At 35.9% G+C, this 17,460-nt stretch overlaps 2 protein-coding genes across 3 annotated transcripts; both read left to right on the top strand.

The window, feature by feature from the left end:
- Window positions 1-5,634: 5,634 nt before the first annotated feature.
- On the top strand, window positions 5,635-11,329 carry LOC112777414 (heat shock 70 kDa protein 15). Its single transcript, XM_025821780.3, has 10 exons — window positions 5,635-5,814; window positions 6,772-7,982; window positions 8,260-8,490; window positions 8,572-8,667; window positions 8,766-8,990; window positions 9,538-9,726; window positions 9,823-9,969; window positions 10,181-10,330; window positions 10,411-10,541; window positions 10,668-11,329. Exons 2-10 carry the CDS (start codon window positions 6,813-6,815, stop codon window positions 10,858-10,860), a joined length of 2,532 nt encoding a protein of 843 aa, XP_025677565.1. The 5' UTR covers window positions 5,635-5,814; window positions 6,772-6,812; the 3' UTR covers window positions 10,861-11,329.
- A 1,181-nt stretch (window positions 11,330-12,510) lies between these two features.
- On the top strand, window positions 12,511-16,949 carry LOC112777606 (pentatricopeptide repeat-containing protein At1g03560, mitochondrial). Of its 2 annotated transcripts, XM_025821989.3 has the most exons (4): window positions 12,511-12,801; window positions 13,355-13,466; window positions 14,198-16,316; window positions 16,530-16,949. In XM_025821989.3, exon 3 carries the CDS (start codon window positions 14,405-14,407, stop codon window positions 16,298-16,300), a length of 1,896 nt encoding a protein of 631 aa, XP_025677774.1. In that variant the 5' UTR covers window positions 12,511-12,801; window positions 13,355-13,466; window positions 14,198-14,404; the 3' UTR covers window positions 16,301-16,316; window positions 16,530-16,949. The 2 variants fall into 2 exon arrangements, with proteins under 2 accessions (XP_025677774.1, XP_025677773.1); XM_025821988.3 differs by having other exon boundaries at window positions 14,198-16,949.
- The last annotated feature ends 511 nt before the right edge of the window (window positions 16,950-17,460 follow it).

Genomic DNA, 17,460 nt, shown 5'->3' with positions numbered 1-17,460 from the left:
ATATACTTCCAAACTAGTTTAAAAAATTTTATATTAAACAATTTTGTATTCTTATTGTTTTTAATTTTAGATCTTCGAAAATTATTCTCATAGTATAAATTGATGTTTTGATTAATTTTAATCAAATTTTAAATATATATGTTAGATAAATAATTTTGTAACACATTTTATTATAAGATAATTAAGACAAAAAATATTACTATACTAAAAATTAATCATTTTCATAATTTAAATAGATCTATTCAAAATAATTTTTTAAAAATAAATATCTTGGAGATCAAAATATTTTATATGTAATTTTTTGAAACTAATTTAATTATTTAGTCATTAATATATAAAGAATAATTTAAAAATTAGTGACAATATTAATTATGGAGTGATTATTATTATTATTAGTGTAAAGTGACAAATAACCTCCTGAGAATTTCGTATTCGGACAATTTAGATCCTGAAAAAAAAAGTAACAATTAAATTCTCCAAAAAATAAAACGTGGATATGTTACATCCTTCTGTTAGTAAGACTAACAGCGCCTTTGATATAGACTGTTAATGTGATTGAGGTGTCCGTTAAATGTTACATTGAAATTACTCTAAACGATGAGAACAAATTGGTCCTTGAATGTTGTTTAATTTTAACATGTTTCAAACTCTAATTGTCCAGAATCCTCAATTATTCACTCTGAAACAAAACCTTAGCACAACACAGAATGAATAGCACTGGAAGTTCCAGAAGCACAAGGTGCCAAAGAGAAAGAAATGAAGGCAGCGGTTGAAATTATAGGGGTGACTCAACACATGCAAGAAGTTTCAGCAATAAAATCGTTTCCAAGTGTAACTGTCAGCTATATGCAATAATATACAAGTCTGGAACAGTTGAGAATCCAAATAGGTTTTTCTTAGGGTGCCTAAATTATAGGGTAATTATTAATTCAATTTATTTTTATTTTTTGAGTTTTGAGTGTTCCATTAAATTGAAATTTATATCTCTCATTCATGGTATGTTTTTTGGTTATTATAGGACAATTTGTCATACTATAAGTTTTTTAGATGGTTGAATGATGTTATTGGAGATGTGGAGGTTCAAAGTTCTAAGCAGAGAGTGGAAGATAAATTAATTGATTTGGAGGAGAGAATTGTGAGATTGAAAATGGATTGTAGAAATCAGAAAATTCCAAACAAAATTTTTTATAATAGATTTAGAAATGTCATGTATTTTATGGCTGGTATTTTAATTATAATTATTGTGAATGTATGGAGCAAGAGTTTTGAGTGAATCAAATTAGATAGCTGATGCATGAATGTATTAGTATTTATAATTGTATTATTATGAATACAATAATGAATAAGTATTTTTGAATCATTAAATGATTTATCATGGATGTTAGTGTTAATGAATATAATATTCACAATGATAAAATGAAAGAAAGAAATCACATAACCATAATAGCCATAAGAGCATTGTTATAATATCTAAGCTTCTAAAAGATTGTTTCTAATTACAGGGGTTAATTCAAAAAGAGACTGAACACTTGGGTAGTGTTTGTTTTGAGGTACTGAGACAGAAATTGGGAGACTGAAACTCAGTATCATGTTTGTTGGTTCAGAGACTGGTACTAAATTTTATGTCTCTGTCCCCAAAATTTCAGTATTTCAGTACCTCCAAAAAATAGGGACACAGGGAACTAAAATTTTTGGAGATAGAGACTGAAATTTTAATATTTTATACCTAAAATACCCTCATTTCAATTAATTAATTTCAATTTTACCCTTTGTGCAAATTAAATTAGAGTTTTATTCTTGTTTCAATTTCTGTCTCCCACTTTACACCAAACAGAATATTGATGAATGGATTTTTGACGGTTTAGAAGTTCACTAATGAAATCTCGTTGCAAGTATAGTTTCGAAACCAACAATAATCCTTTCATACAAAAATTTAGTTGTCACTAAGTAACAAACCCCTAAGATAATAACCGAAGTATTCAAACCTCGGGTCGTTCTCCCTAGGAATTGTAATAAAGTGTTCTTGTTATTGGCTATGAAGTATGTTTGGGATTTTTGAGATAAGAGACATGAAAGATAAATGGCAAGAAAGTAAACTAATAGCTAAAAAGGTCTTAGCAAGGTTTGGTGGTCAAGGATCTCTATCCCTATCACTAACCACAACATGAGAATTGGCAAGGATCAATCCCATTAAATCATCTTCTAACTAGTAAAGGAAAGTCAAATGAGCTATATCAATCCAAGTCCATAAGTCCTAACTCTCCACCAATTCAATTAGTGAGACCTAGAGTTAATGGCTCCCAATAATCAATTACTTGGACATTAGTAACCTAAGTTACATTCCCAAACCAAGAGCATAAAATTCAACTCTAAAATCCAACCAAGCATTTTATCAAACACTTGGAAGGCACAAAAGGAAAACATAGTAAATCAACAACAAAAATAGAATCTAACAACAATTATTGCAAGGAATTAACAACAACAATCAAAAGAAGCACAATTATTATGAATTACCTCAAATTGAATTGAAAGAAAGTAGAAGAGACAATAGTAGATCTACAACAAAGTATAGCAACAAAATAGAAGAAATTACAACAAAAGAATAGAAGAATGATGATTGCAACAACAAAGAATTGAGAAGCAAAAGTAGAAGAAAGCACGAATTAAAACCTAGATCTAAGATTATTGAACTAAACCTAATCCTAATTCTAATCATAGAGAGAAGTGAGAGCTTCCCTCTCTAAAACTAACTAAAATAATCCTAATGAGTGTGAATGATGTGAAGTGATGAGTGAATCGATGATTTCCCCTTCAATCCTTGGTCCTTTTATGCATTTTGGCGCCAAAGTTGGTTGTAGACTGGGCCCACAGCTCTCAGAAATCGCTGGTCATGTTTTCTATTTAAAAATCACGTGCGGCCACCGATGCGTACGCGTACAGCACGCGTGTGCGTCCCTTGATATTTTGCGATCCACGCGTACGCGTGGATGAATATATCTAAATCTTTGACTTTTCCATGTGTTCTCCATTTTGCATGCTTTCCTCTTCACTCCTTTGATCCATTCCTAGCCTTTTTGAATCCTGAAATCACTAGCAAACACATCAAGGCATCTAGTGGAATCAAAGGTGAATCAAAATAATCAAATTAAATGTCTAAAAGCATGTTTTCCCATTTAAGCACAATTTAAGGGAGAATCACAAAACCATGCTATTTCATTGAATAAATGTGAGAAAAAGGTTAATAAAATACTCTAAATTCAACACGAGATAAACCCTAAAAATGGGGTTTATCAAATACTGAGATTTATTTCAATCTCTGTCTCTCCACCAAACGCTACCTTGAAGTCTATGTTACTAAATCAAAAGAAAACCTACATGGAAACATTAGCATAATTGCACAATATACTGTGTCTAATTCAAAATAGAAATTAAGTCCAAAGAAAGTATGCACAAAATACTAGACAATCATATCCAAAATACTAAACAATCATATTTAAAATACTACAGTTTCATCCATTTAAGACTTCAATTAAGGCTTAAATCTAGGGTGGGAGTGAACTGAAACATTCTTAAAGCTGTTCCACTACTTGTTGCGGCCAAAGTTTCTGTAGAAATACCATCAGTTGAACTTGTTGTTGATTGTTGTGGTGGGTTTCGCTGTGTAGCCCGTTCTTGTAGTCTTTAACTCCTCTTCACCTTCTTATATTCCTTCTTATTTCGACATTTAGGGGAATTGCTAAGTACAGAAATATCTTCATTAGTAACTTTCTTTTCGTTTGGAGAACAATTACTGCAGCCTTCTTCTTTTTCATCACTCTTGCATGCTCTTCTTCAATATCAATGTCTGATTGGTCAACACCAGGAGGTGGGGGCTTGTACAACTCATCTTCAGTACTCTCATAGCCATCATCATCACTGTCATCATTAGAAATAGGAGGATCACCAGCTTCATCACACCCTATAGCATCTTTACCACAAAAAATATGATGCTCAAAATATATATAGAACTCCTCACACTCTTTGTTTTGAATTTTGAGCTCCCTTAAAGCATTAATCTCTGAATCTCAAAAAATTGGATGCAAATCAGCTTCAAAATTAGTAGTATTCATTCGGATCAAACTATATTATTACTTTATAATCATCGTATCCTAAACTCTTGAACAATTCCTTCAAGCCAAAGAAGTTCATAAGGCCCAGATCCATCTCTGAAAACTCCTCAACTAACCCATTCCGGTAACTCAACTCTCCTCATTTGTTTTTCACAAATTTTCTCCCATCATAGTTAAACATAGAAATAGAAAATTCATCCATCTGTTAAGTAGAAACACAATTATCATTTGAATATATTGGAACAACAATTAACTAAAGAATCAAGAACATGTTTATCTTTTTTTTATTATGACATAAAGTGATACTAGTCTTTCTGCTAATTATTAGTTTCAGTAATCATAAACAAATAAGCAGAAATTCCAAAAAGTAACAACAAATGCATAAATAATTCTAAATGTGGTAAAATGTGTCATACTCAATAAAATAAGTTAAAACTATGCTTTGCAGAAGATTAAACAATTTGTTCCAAACAATGGGATCACCATAAAAGGAACTGAGAAAGAGATACACTAACTGATAAAAGCATCAACATTTTTTACTTGAGTAAAAAATGTCTCTGCTAACACCAGTTTTCTTGACGACGTCTTCTTCGTTGCTGATACTTCGAAGGAAGAATCGTGACTTTTGTTATTATAGAGCCAAGACTCTTTGACTTCAACTTCTCCCTTAGGGTTAAGGGCAAAGTGAAACAAATATGAAGGAAGGAAATTTCAAAACGACGTCGTTCAACCGCAGATGTGGCAGAAACAAACACGTCAGTTCACGTAACGGGACAGCAAAGTAACTCCGTCCCGTTTTGTTACATGGACTAACAGAAGGATGTAATGTGTCCAACGTCTCATCTCCTAAGAGATCTAATTGTTACTTTTTTCCTCAAGGTCTAACTTGTCCGAACGCGAAATCATCACGGATCTAATTGTTCACGTTACTCTTATTATTATTATTTGATAGGTAATATATTTTAGAGTAGAGTGACAATTAAGTCTTCGAAAATTAATTAGTCCTTAAAGAAAAAAAGTATCACTTCGATCCTTCGATAATAAACGGTAGACACATGATATCCTTCTATCAATTTATCACCTAAAACGTGACCGTAATATTTATATGTACTGTTAATTACTCTAACGTATCTATTTATGAAAGATAGTCATGTAAATAACAATTTTTGGAGTGAAACTTTATTTGTTTTAATAAAATTTGTGATATATAGAGAGCAGTTAATAGAAAGAATATGAAAACTCAAAAAATAATAAATATTTTACTATTTAAAATTATATTGTTTTCCTGCTTATGTGACAATAATGAAATATCCACAAATGTAAATAACGAAATATATGAACAATTCCATTTTGTTTCGTACTATTCAAAAAATAATAAATATTTTATTTAAAGACTAATTAGTCTAAAATCAACATCTTAAAGGACCTAATTATTACTTTACTCTATATTTTTATTGTTAAATCTTTCTTTAATTAATTAATAATCAAATAATATTCTATTAAAAAATCTTAAAAACCTAAACTAGAAAATTCTTAATTCTATTGTGTAGTCCCCACTGAATCTTCAGTCTTCTCTTTACGCCTTTGGGAGCTGCCAATTGAAGTGGTATTTATAACACAGATTATTCCTGAACAAAATAACAGAACCTCACAAACCTTTTCTTTCTGTTCCTTCGTGGATCCCTACTTGCTACGCCATCGCCAGGTATAAAACCCTATTCCTTCATTTTCAGATTCACGTACCGTACTTTTATTTTCTAGATCTGTTCCTTATGCTTCATCTTGATGAATCTGTAATTGTTGTTCCTGTTCATTCGCAATTTCTCGATTTCAATTTCGTGTAGTTTCCTATCTCAATTTTGATGCAATAGTCTATTTTTTGTATTTATCAGTGTTCTTCTTCCATTAATCGTTGATAGTGCGTGTGTGTGGGGATTTGCTTTGCTGAATTTAGTTGTTTGTCTTAGTAATGGTATGCTGTATAATTCTAATGATCCTCCTATATACTAAATAAGGGAAAGAAATAGATACAGTTACTGTCTTGTAATCTTAAAGTATAATAAATTCGTTCTCCATTTAGTGTTTAGGAGGATTGATCAGGAAATTAAATCATTTTTCTTCATTTTATTAAATTATGGTTTGACCATTTGATTCTCCTTGTTATTTTATGCGTGCTGTTATGCACATCAATGTTTAGAAAATTGGATCAGATCACTCAGTTGAAGTAGTTTAGTATTGAACTGATTATCAGTACAGTCTTTGTCTAATCATGGTTCAATAATATATGTGACCTACCAAATATGTTGCACACGTACAGAAGAATAGGGAAGGGAACAGAAGAACACATTTTATGTACAACTATGAAATCATAAATAATCAAGTGTGACTAAATTATATGATAAATATGTCTTTAATAATGTGCTAATTCTAGTCTTTTATCGAAGTATAACGAAAAGATATCAACAGGTAAAGATATATAAAGAGGCACATGATTTGAATATATAAAGCATTAGTTGATTCTTTTGAGCTGTTAGCTGTTGTCTAAGGAATTTGATTTATCATTTCTTTTTACATTTTTGGTGCAACTATTTCCATTTATGCAAGTGAGATTTCTGTTTTTGTCTTCACCATGCTTCCCAGTTGTAATTTTTTTTTTTGGCAGATTTTCTTCTTGGCTGGCGGATCAAATTTTAGTTAGCAAAAATGAGCGTGGTGGGTTTTGATTTTGGCAATGAGAGCTGCATCGTTGCAGTTGCAAGGCAGAGGGGAATTGATGTTGTACTTAATGATGAGTCGAAGCGTGAAACACCTGCCATTGTGTGCTTTGGTGACAAGCAACGCTTTATTGGGACTGCTGGGGCTGCATCAACTATGATGAACCCCAAGAATTCTGTCTCACAGATGAAGAGACTCATTGGCAAAAAATTCTCTGATCCTGAATTGCAGCGGGATATCAAGTCTTTGCCTTTTAATGTCACAGAAGGCCCTGATGGATTCCCATTAATTCATGCACGCTACATGGGTGAAGTTAAAACATTTACACCTACTCAAGTATTTGGAATGATGCTGTCAAATCTTAAGGAAATAGCCCAGAAAAATCTCAATGCTGCTGTTGTTGATTGTTGCATTGGAATCCCGGTTTATTTTACTGATATTCAGAGGAGGGCTGTCTTGGATGCAGCCACTATTGCTGGTCTGCATCCGCTTCGCCTGTTCCATGAAACAACTGCAACTGCCTTGGCTTATGGGATTTACAAGACCGATCTTCCTGAGAATGATCAGCTGAATGTTGCTTTTGTCGACATTGGACATGCTAGCATGCAAGTGTGCATTGCTGGCTTCAAAAAGGGACAGCTGAAAGTATTGGCTCACTCCTATGACAGGTCTCTGGGTGGTAGGGATTTTGATGAGGTTCTGTTCCATCACTTTGCCGAAAAATTTAAGACGGAGTACAAAATTGATGTTTTCCAGAATGCCCGGGCTTGTTTGAGGCTTAGGGCTGCTTGTGAGAAGCTGAAGAAGGTGCTTAGTGCAAATCCCGAGGCACCTCTGAATATTGAATGCTTAATGGATGAGAAGGATGTCAGAGGCTTCATCAAGCGCGATGAGTTTGAGCAACTAAGTCTCCCAATTTTGGAACGTGTGAAGGGACCTTTGGAGAAGGCACTAGCTGAAGCAGCTCTTACAATTGAAAATGTTCACATGGTTGAGGTGGTTGGTTCAGGATCTCGTGTACCAGCTATAAATAAAATATTGACAGATTTCTTCAAAAAGGAGCCTAGACGAACAATGAATGCTAGTGAGTGTGTTGCTAAGGGTTGTGCCTTGCAATGTGCAATTCTTAGTCCAACTTTTAAAGTACGAGAGTTTCAGGTAATATTTCCTTTGAACTTTCTCTATTTTCACTCCAGATGCACTCATGTAAAGAATTTGTTGTGGAAATTTATTTGTTATTCTCTGAAGTGCTTACTCACGATAAAACTCTGCAGGCCTTTAGGAATCATGAGTTTTATCTTCCTATTCTTCTTTTATAAAGGGGAACTTTTGCAATTATATTTGCTATGTCTCTGCAGTAAACTGTTCATACACCAAGACTAAGTTTCCCTTCTCCATCCGGTATGACATTGTCTTCTTATGTTGGACTGTGTAGGTCAATGAAAGTTTTCCTTTTGCAATTTCCCTTTCATGGAAAGGTTCTGGACCAGATGCACAGGGAAATATTGGATCAGATAATCAGCAAAGTAGCCTTGTTTTCCCCAAGGGCAATCCCATTCCAAGTATTAAGGCATTGACATTCTACAGGCCAGGAACATTCTCTATTGATGTACAATATAGTGATGTGAGTGAACTGCAAACACCTGCCAAGATCAGTACATATACTGTAAGTCGTATTTGAAGTTTTTTTCTTGTTTCTGTAACATTTTCCCCCTTTACTGGTCCTCTGACTCTCAAGTGCATGCAGATTGGTCCGTTCCAAACTACAAAAACTGAAAGAGCAAAAGTTAAAGTGAGAGTTCGTTTGAATTTGCATGGAATCGTATCTATTGATTCAGCAACTGTAAGTGTAAAAGCTTTAGTGGTTTATTTTTCTCGTTTGACATGACTTCAGAGACCATCTGCTCCTGTGATCTAATAACTTCTGCTTTCCTGTTTTAGCTATTGGAAGAGGAAGAAGTTGACGTTCCGGTTTCCAAAGAATCAGCTGCAGAAAACACCAAGATGGATACTGATGAATCCCCTGCTGATGGTGCTGCTCCTCCAACCTCCAATGACACTGATGTTAACATGCAAGATGCGAAGGCTAATACTGATACCACTGGGCCTGAAAATGGTAGCCCTGAGACTGGAGAAAAGCCTGTTCAAATTGACACCGATACTAAGGTTTGTCCCGGTGAAAGGAATACACAAGCATATGGAAGAAGCTTTCTGTTTTCAATTAACTTTGCATTCATTAAATTTTGTGACACCACGTTAATTATTTTTAAAATTTTATACTTCTGGGTTTATGTGGCTTCCCGCAATGGAGCATTGACATTCTAGAACTAGCTGCTTATTTATATTGGTATCTATGTCAAGAAGAGGATGTGCTTTTTCAGGGGTTACTTTTGCATTGTTTAATTTAGTAGGATGATGTTACCATATTTTTCTGTTCAACAATCTGAGAGAACATCATATACATGATAGTTTTGCAGATATGACCTCATCATTGAGTGTATGTGATTCTTTTTATTTTTTGGTGGTATTTCCATCAGTTCACATAATATTGGAATCAACCTGCATGAAGTCTCTTCGGTTTAAAGTGAATCTTACACCTTATATTGATAATTTGCTTACTATCATGCATAATTAATCATAAAATATTGTTGTTGTCCAGCATGAGTCGGTATTTATAATTTGGCTTAGTGTGCCTTGAATGTTGTTGGTTCAGGCTCCGAAGAAAAAGGTTAAGAAAGCAAATATTCCTGTAGCAGAGGTGGTTTATGGAGCTATGGAACAAGTGGATCTCCAGAAAGCTGTAGAGAAGGAGTTTGAAATGGCTTTGCAAGATCGCGTGATGGAAGAAACAAAAGACAAGAAAAATGCCGTTGAGGCTTATGTTTATGAAATGCGGAACAAGGTGAGGCTTATCTTTTCTCGTTTCTTGCCTAATTTTTCAAGTACAAATGCCCATTATTTGATGTTTATTGAAGTGAAACTTTTGTTACCATTTCAGCTTAATGACAAATATCAAGATTTTGTCACTGCTCCAGAGAGGGAAGATTTTACTGCTAGACTTCAGCAGGTGGAAGACTGGCTATATGAGGATGGTGAAGACGAAACTAAAGGCGTATATATTGCGAAACTTGAAGAACTTAAAAAGGTAAGAACTAAGAAGTTTGCGGGCTAGAGAACCCTGCTTGTCCCCCATTGAAACTGTAAAACTTCATAGAAAAAACAGGGACCGAAAATTCCTTCATGTTGCTGCTACTTTCTTTGTTGCTAGTTGCCACACAGTAACATTAGCAGCAGGAAGTATTTCTGTGATTTTTTCTGTAATTTTACAATCTTAATAGAGTTTTGCATTATTGCAGCAAGGTGATCCTATTGAAGCTCGTTATAAAGAACACACGGAGAGGGGCACAGTAATTGATCAGCTCAACTATTGTATAAATAGTTACAGAGAAGCTGCAATGTCAAGTGATCCCAAATTTGATCACATTGACATCAATGAGAAGCAGAAGGTAGTTGCTTGCTAATTTTCTTCCTGCCGGTGATTCTTCTATGGTTAACAACTTGACATCAATGACATAAATGTTTGTAGGTCCTAAATGAGTGTGTTGAGGCTGAAAACTGGCTTAGGGAGAAAACGCAACAGCAGGAATCACTCCCAAAATATGCCAACCCTGTACTCTTGTCTGCTGAAGTAAGAAGGAAAGCGGAAGCTGTTGACAGGTATTTCTGGATTTGATTTATTTCTTGTTATGCTTTGCTGTCTTCCAGTTTGTAAAACAAACATCTTGGACAGTTAGTCACTGTTCCTTTTTAAATTATTCATTTTAATAATTATTTATGTGACAGGTTCTGCAAGCCAATTATGACAAAGCCAAAACCAGCCAAGCCAGCTACTCCCCCAGCACAAGCAACAACCCCACCACAGGGTGGTGAGCAGCAGCAACCTCAGGGTGGTGCAAGTGCCAACACTAATGAGAATTCACGGAACGATGGTAGTGACATCCCACAAGAATCGATGGAGACCGAGAATAAACCATAGAACACAGGGTCTTCATAATTATTGCTTGTTTATTGCGATCAAGTTCATTGAGTCAAAGACCAATTATTCTATTAATACCTTCTATATAAGCATGCTGATGGGACTTGGGAAGAGAAAGGTGGGTTTTGTGCCTTGTGATTGAGTGGCTGCGCTGGGAGGTTTGGGTTTTGCACTCTCGCTTGGTTGGTTGGTTGATTGGTCAGGTTTTTAAGTACTTAATATTATGGTGATCTTTGAAATCCGGATTTTTTTATCAAAGGGTTTTGAAGAGGATAATGTGCGGTCTGGATTCCCAAGCCCAAGGGGAATAGGCCAATTTTATGTACGATGTTGATTTCTAGAGGTTGAATTATAATGTTTGTTTCCCATTTTATAATTAATTTTCATTTTTAGTGACAATGTAACCTTTTTATATCACCACGATTTTCCTTTTATTTTAGTCTTACAAATAAAGAATGAATTGTTAGAAGTTAGTGCAATATTTATTGTTAAAACAAATGGTCGAATTTTTAGGTAATCGATTTGTATTTGTTGATGGGCTATGATCTGAAGTAGACAAGACCAAGAGTAAGTTGAGTAAAAAATCAATATTATGAAGTTCTTTGATGTAAAGTAAGGCTCAAGTTACTTAATTTGAAAGTCCACTCAAATTGGTTTTCAAACTTCTTTTCGGTGATTTAATTTAAGAATTTAATTTTGATGTATTTATTCATTTATCTAATTTTGTTTTGGATAATCTTTTATGCAAGGAATGTAAAGAAAAGCAAATATTTTTATTGGTGTGGCAACGTGATATGTAATTTGATATTTGTACAATTTTTTTACATTATATTAAAGTTAAATTTCTAATTTCATATGTGAACTTAACTTTTATAACCAATCAAATCATATTTGGTATATTTTATCAAGAGAAATGTTAAAAAATTGCTAGATTAAATATATTAAAGTAATGGCTAAAAGTACTTCTTTGCTTCGTTTACGCTACTATGATGTAGATAGTGAAGAGCTAAGTTCTTTTTTTTTTTTTTTTTAACCAAAGATAGGAATATTCGAACCGACGACCTCTAAATGAGTATGGGGAGACTATGTCGTTTGAGTTATAGCTCGTTGGCTCGCGAAGAGCTAAGTTGACGATGATGTGATAATAAATGATATGGAATCAATTTAGTCTTATTTTTTCAATTCTAGTTAAAAAATATAAATATAAATTAACTTTTATGAATTAACAATAAGCTTTTATATATATATTTTTCAAAATTAGGAATGTGATTCGAATCCGCAACTTCTAGGTGGCATAAGCTCGTTGGCATAGTTATTCTATATTCATCTAAAAGTTGCGAATTCAAGTCTCACTTTGAAATTTAAAAGAATTAGCTTATATTTTTTTTCATTTTAACTTTCTTTTTTTGAAAAAATGTTTATACGCTCCAAATTATGGTTTTAAAAATCGGACCAAATAGTCGAATCGGTCCAACCGAGAACTGACAATGAAAACAGTTCAATTCGCTATAAATAACCGTTTATTAGAAAATTGCTCGAAATCGCTAAACCGGCAGGAAACCGGACGGTTGGACCGGACCAGTAACCGCCCGGTTCTTGTTAAATGGCACCGTTTTGGTTTTAAAGAAAAAAAAAAAAAAATCCCCTAACGGTCAGCCCTCACTCACCCCTTCTCCCAACACCCCCTGTTCGTGATCTATCTCTGAACTCAAGCAAAGTTCAAAATCACCCAACCAAACCCTAGGTTCTCCCTGCAACGGTTCTGAGACAGTGCCGCCGCCGTCCGTGCTGTCGTCGCCTCCGCGTCCTCTCTTGTAGCCCAGGCCCTCTCTTGTAGCTCGGCGTCCTCCTTCCCGCTGTCCCCGTCCTCCCTGGCTTCTCTTTCGAGGTTGGAGTAGCTCGCCGCCGTCTCGCCGGTCGCCGTTCGTGTCTCCACTGAAGGTTAGTGGCACTGCTTTCACTTCTTCGGTTCTTCTCTTCCTTTTATGCTCTGTTTGCTGATTTTTGAACGTGAAATTGTGAATGGATTAATGGAAATCAAATAATTGATTTTGTGCTGCTGCTCTTTTTTTTTAATTCCTGAAATTTTTGTTGAAATTTTCTTGTTGCTGCTAAAAATGGAAATCAAATCATTATTGAAATTTTTTGTTTAGCTTTATTGATTTCAGGTTTAGTGTGATTAGGGATTATTTGTTGCTGTTTTGTAATGTTTGTTGCTGAATGTTAAAAATCGAAATCAAATCAAATGCTGTTTGTTGCTGAATGATAATTTTTGTTGCTGAATGCTGAATGCTGTTGGTAGTATTAATTTTGTGCTGCTATTAATTTTCTGGCTGTAATGCTGCTGCTGCTGTGGGTTCTGGATTCTGGTGTGCTGTGGTGTGTTTTGTGGCTCTGCTGTGTTGATCATCTTTCTCAACTGTCAATGTTCGCTCTCCACTCTTCACTTGCGTTGTGTTGATCATCTTTCTCAATTGTCAATGTTCTTTATCAGAACTGAGAAGGAAAATGGCAATCTGAACCAGCAAAAGGAAATAGATTTCCACAGCATCAGCGCATGCTCACACTCGCAGGAACAAGAAAACTAACTCTTTTTCTGCCCTCTGGTACCTCTTCATCTTTCCTTCTATTTCTGCACTCCTTCATTGTATAGTAAGTCAACTCTTTGGATTACTGGTCTGGCATAATTGAATTGGAGATTCAAGAGACACAGTTAATTTCTTAATACTGAAAATTCACCCTTAATTTTGATCTAATTGTTTTGTTTAGTAGGAACTAATAGAATCTCTTCATGGCTTTATCATTGTTGTTTTCCAAGTTATACTAGTTTCTTGTAAGAGAATTAAAGCTAGCTAGTCTTGCCTTCCATCTTGCACAAATAGGAATATGTAAATAGGGCCATCTTATCAAAACTATAGTCACAATTAAGAAGTTTAATTTAATAATATATGATGCAGATATGCCTATGGTACAGATATTTGAGTAGAAACGAAGTATTTGTACATTATAGCTTGCATATGTTGCGGAATAGGATAATAACAATTAAGAATATCGAGTATTGATATACTTGTTCTCTCTCTTTGAAATGTTACTTTCTGTATTTACTGTTTTTAATTTAGCTTTGCATTCTCTTAGGACTTCTTGGAACAGCGATTATAGTGTTGTTTATTGGGTTTCTTTCAATATATCATGGTGTTATCTGATATCTTCACACTTTGTACTATTTGAATTGGCATTTCTTTCAATAGTCACTCACAAGCTGCTTCTATATTCTAGAAGTTTATTTATAATTTATTTATTATTTTATTCTAAAACGGTTTTTTTGGTTGAATCACAGTTAGACCGGTTGAATCAGTGAATCAGTGAACCAGTGATTAGAGCGGTTCAATAACCGGTTCGGTTCTCAGAACCTTGCTCCAAACAAAATAGAATTCCCTAAACAAGAGAGAGATTACAGTACAGACGCCAGACGCCAGACGCCGTTGAGAGTTGAGAAACTCCAACTCTAACTAGCCAACCCTGCGGTTCTTCTTTGAATCCCCATATGAGAAGCAGCAGCAGAATACTTGTAAAGCTCCTCAAACGACATTCACACACTGCCACGTCATCATCACGATTCTCCACTCCCCCTCCCCACGAAGTCGTCGAACCCTTCTACGACCTCTCAGACGTCATCGTTTCAGCCTCCCGTGACCCTCCTTCCCCATCCCCATGGCTCCCCCAAATCCTCTCCCTCCTCGACGGTTCCCCTTCCATGGAATCCAACCTCACCTCCTTCTGCAACAAATTCCTTATCACTCTCTCCCCCAACTTCGTCTCCCACACCCTCCGCTCCCTCACCAACCAACCCCTCCTTGCCACGCGCTTCTTCCACTGGGCTCACTCTCAACCTAGCTACTCCCATTCCCTCCATTCCTACGTCTCTCTCATCGAAACCCTCTCCTTTTCTTCATCCTTCGATTCCACTGTGTTCCAGAACATTCTACAAGAATTCAAGTGCCGGAAGTTTAAATTAACTGCCGCCGCCGTTAACTCCTTGCTCAGGAGCTTTGCCGCAGTTGGCATGGTGGAGGAGCTGTTGTGGATGTGGCGGAACATGAAGGAGGATGGCCTTGAGCCGAATTTGTATAATTTCAATTCGTTGATGAACGGATTGATTAATGCCGGTATGGTGGAATCGGCGGTTAGGGTTTTCGAGGCGATGAGGGAGGTTAATGTGAGGCCGGATTCGGTTAGTTACAATACGGTTATTAAAGGGTATTGTAAGGTTGGGAAAACTAGGAAGGCCTTGGAGATGATTAGGGAGATGGAGGCTGGGGATGATGGTGGTAATGTGGGGCCGGATAAGGTTAGTTACATGACGGTTATGCAGGCGTGTTATGGCGAAGGGGATGTGGATTGTTGTGTGAGGCTTTACCATGAGATGAAGGAGAAGGGGTTGGTGGTTCCTCCACATGCTTATAGTTTGGTGGTGTGTGGGCTTTGCAGGCAAGGGAAGGTTGTTGAGGGTCTCAATGTGTTTGAAGAGATGAGAAGGGATAGTTGCGGAGCCAATAAGGCGGTGTACACGGCGTTGATCGATGGTTATGCAAAAACTGGGAATGTTGACGGGGCGATGAGGTTGTTTGAGAGGATGAGACAGGAGGGGATTAAACCGGATGAAGTTACTTATGGGGCGATTGTTAATGGTTTGTGTAAGGGTGGGAGAGTGGAGGAAGCTTTGGGTTATTTAGAGTTTTGTAAAGAGAATGGTGTCATGGTGAATGCAGTATTTTACTCGAGTTTGATTGATGGCCTTGGGAAGGCTGGGAGAGTTGATGAAGCCGAGAAGTTGTTTTATGAGATGGTTGATAAGGGGTGCCCCCCGGATTCTTATTGCTATAATGCACTTATCGATGGATGGTGTAAAGGTGGGAGGATTGATGAAGCATTGACACTGTTTAAACGGATGGAGGAGGACGGTTGCGAGCAGACTGTGTATACGTATACCATACTTATCAGTGAGCTTTTTAAAGTGCACCGGAATGAAGAGGCATTGAAATTATGGGACATGATGATAGATAAGGGCATAACACCAAATGTTGCTTGCTTTAGGGCTCTTTCAATTGGACTCTGTCTTTCGGGCAAGGTAGCGAGAGCTTGTAAGATCTTGGATGAGCTGGCACCCATGGGGATTGTTCTTGAAACAGCTTATGAAGACATGATTAATGTGTTGTGCAAAGCCGGCCGGGTGAAGGAAGCCTGCAAGTTAGCCGATGGGATTGTGGACAGAGGTAGAGAAATTCCTGGAAAAGTTAGAACATTGATGATCAATGCGTTGAGGAAGGCTGGTAATGCAGATTTGGCTATAAGGCTGATGCATAGCAAGATTGGTATTGGGTATGACCGGATGCGTAGTGTTAAAAAGAGAGTGAAGTTCCAAACCCTTATTGACAGCTGACTCTGTTTTTCGCCAGGTATTGCACCTTCAAAATTGACAAAGGTCAAAGCTTGTATATGTATGGAAGTATAGCCATGCCTGGTTGTTGCGTTGTTAGTGAACTTAACTGTTTGTTGATACCAGGAACTATTATTAATTGACTGGGTTGGGATGATTAAATTCAGGATCTAATATTTCATGTTCAACCGAGGCGATTCATGTAACATGAGTCTTGGTTACATCTCTTCAGGTGCTGGAACCTTGGTTAGTAACTTTACAAGATTAGAATGTCGATAGTTGTGGCGACCGGCAACCTATTTGTCACCACTGCTGCAGGTTTTGCTGCATCATATTTATTGTATTATACAGAATCAAGTTTCGTGGAAGGTGGAAGCTTTTGCCGGCAGCATTCTTTGCCTACATTTTCCCATCTAAATGCATTGATAACATGTGCACTAAATCATTGATCATGTGATAGAATGTCATTAGTTAGTTACTTGTATATAAGGTGAGAGAAAATCAGTTGAGAAACTAAGGGGTTTTGGTGAGTTTTGAGGAGAAAAAGGAGAGAAGCTCTTGAATGAGCCTCTCATCCCTGTATTTAATTCAGGTTCTTGAATCATGTTGACTAATATCTTATTCAATAAACATATTTCTTACATTTTTTTAATACTGCTCTTCAGTCTCTGAACTAACTTCATCATTGTTAGATTCTTATAATGGTACTACATTATGGGACCAAAATGCAAATGGCGCAAGAAATCTTTCATACATTGAAAAAAAAATTGTACAGAACAAAACTAATTTCTTTGGCACTCCAAATTTCCAAATCCTAACTTGCAAGTACACATTGTAGCATTCAAATTAACAAAGTTGACCCCCTTTTCACATGACTAACTAGAAGAGGAAAGGCTCAACATGAAAAAAGGGTAGAGAGGGTAGTTTTTTTATGGCGAACAAGAACAAAGAAAAGTTATTGTCATGTTACGTATAACGATATTCAATTTGCATGTTACATACTCTTCAAAAGTAATTCATGTGAACCAATGAGATCTACTTGGTCCCCCCTCTTTTTTTTTTCATTCTCAGTACTTTAGGGCAGAATTGGTATTTGGTTTCATTTTCTATCTTTCATTATTGATTTTATATCTTACATGCTAATAAAAGATTTTTGCAATTTC

Source organism: Arachis hypogaea, chromosome 19, assembly GCF_003086295.3.
Source record: "Arachis hypogaea cultivar Tifrunner chromosome 19, arahy.Tifrunner.gnm2.J5K5, whole genome shotgun sequence".
Lineage (NCBI taxonomy): Eukaryota > Viridiplantae > Streptophyta > Magnoliopsida > Fabales > Fabaceae > Arachis > Arachis hypogaea.
Note: the sequence above shows the minus strand (reverse complement) of the source record. Positions and strands in the feature narration are given on the sequence as shown.

What these genes read in the sequence shown, in the direction of transcription:
- LOC112777606 (XM_025821989.3), top strand. Translation starts at nt 14,405, where the DNA reads ATGAGAAGCAGCAGCAGAATACTTGTAAAGCTCCTCAAACGACATTCA.
- LOC112777414 (XM_025821780.3), top strand. Translation starts at nt 6,813, where the DNA reads ATGAGCGTGGTGGGTTTTGATTTTGGCAATGAGAGCTGCATCGTTGCA. An exon ending in TTAAAGTACGAGAGTTTCAG is followed by an intron (nt 7,983 to 8,259) that starts GTAATATTTCCT and finishes TGGACTGTGTAG; the next exon opens with GTCAATGAAAGTTTTCCTTT. An exon ending in ACATCAATGAGAAGCAGAAG is followed by an intron (nt 10,331 to 10,410) that starts GTAGTTGCTTGC and finishes AAATGTTTGTAG; the next exon opens with GTCCTAAATGAGTGTGTTGA.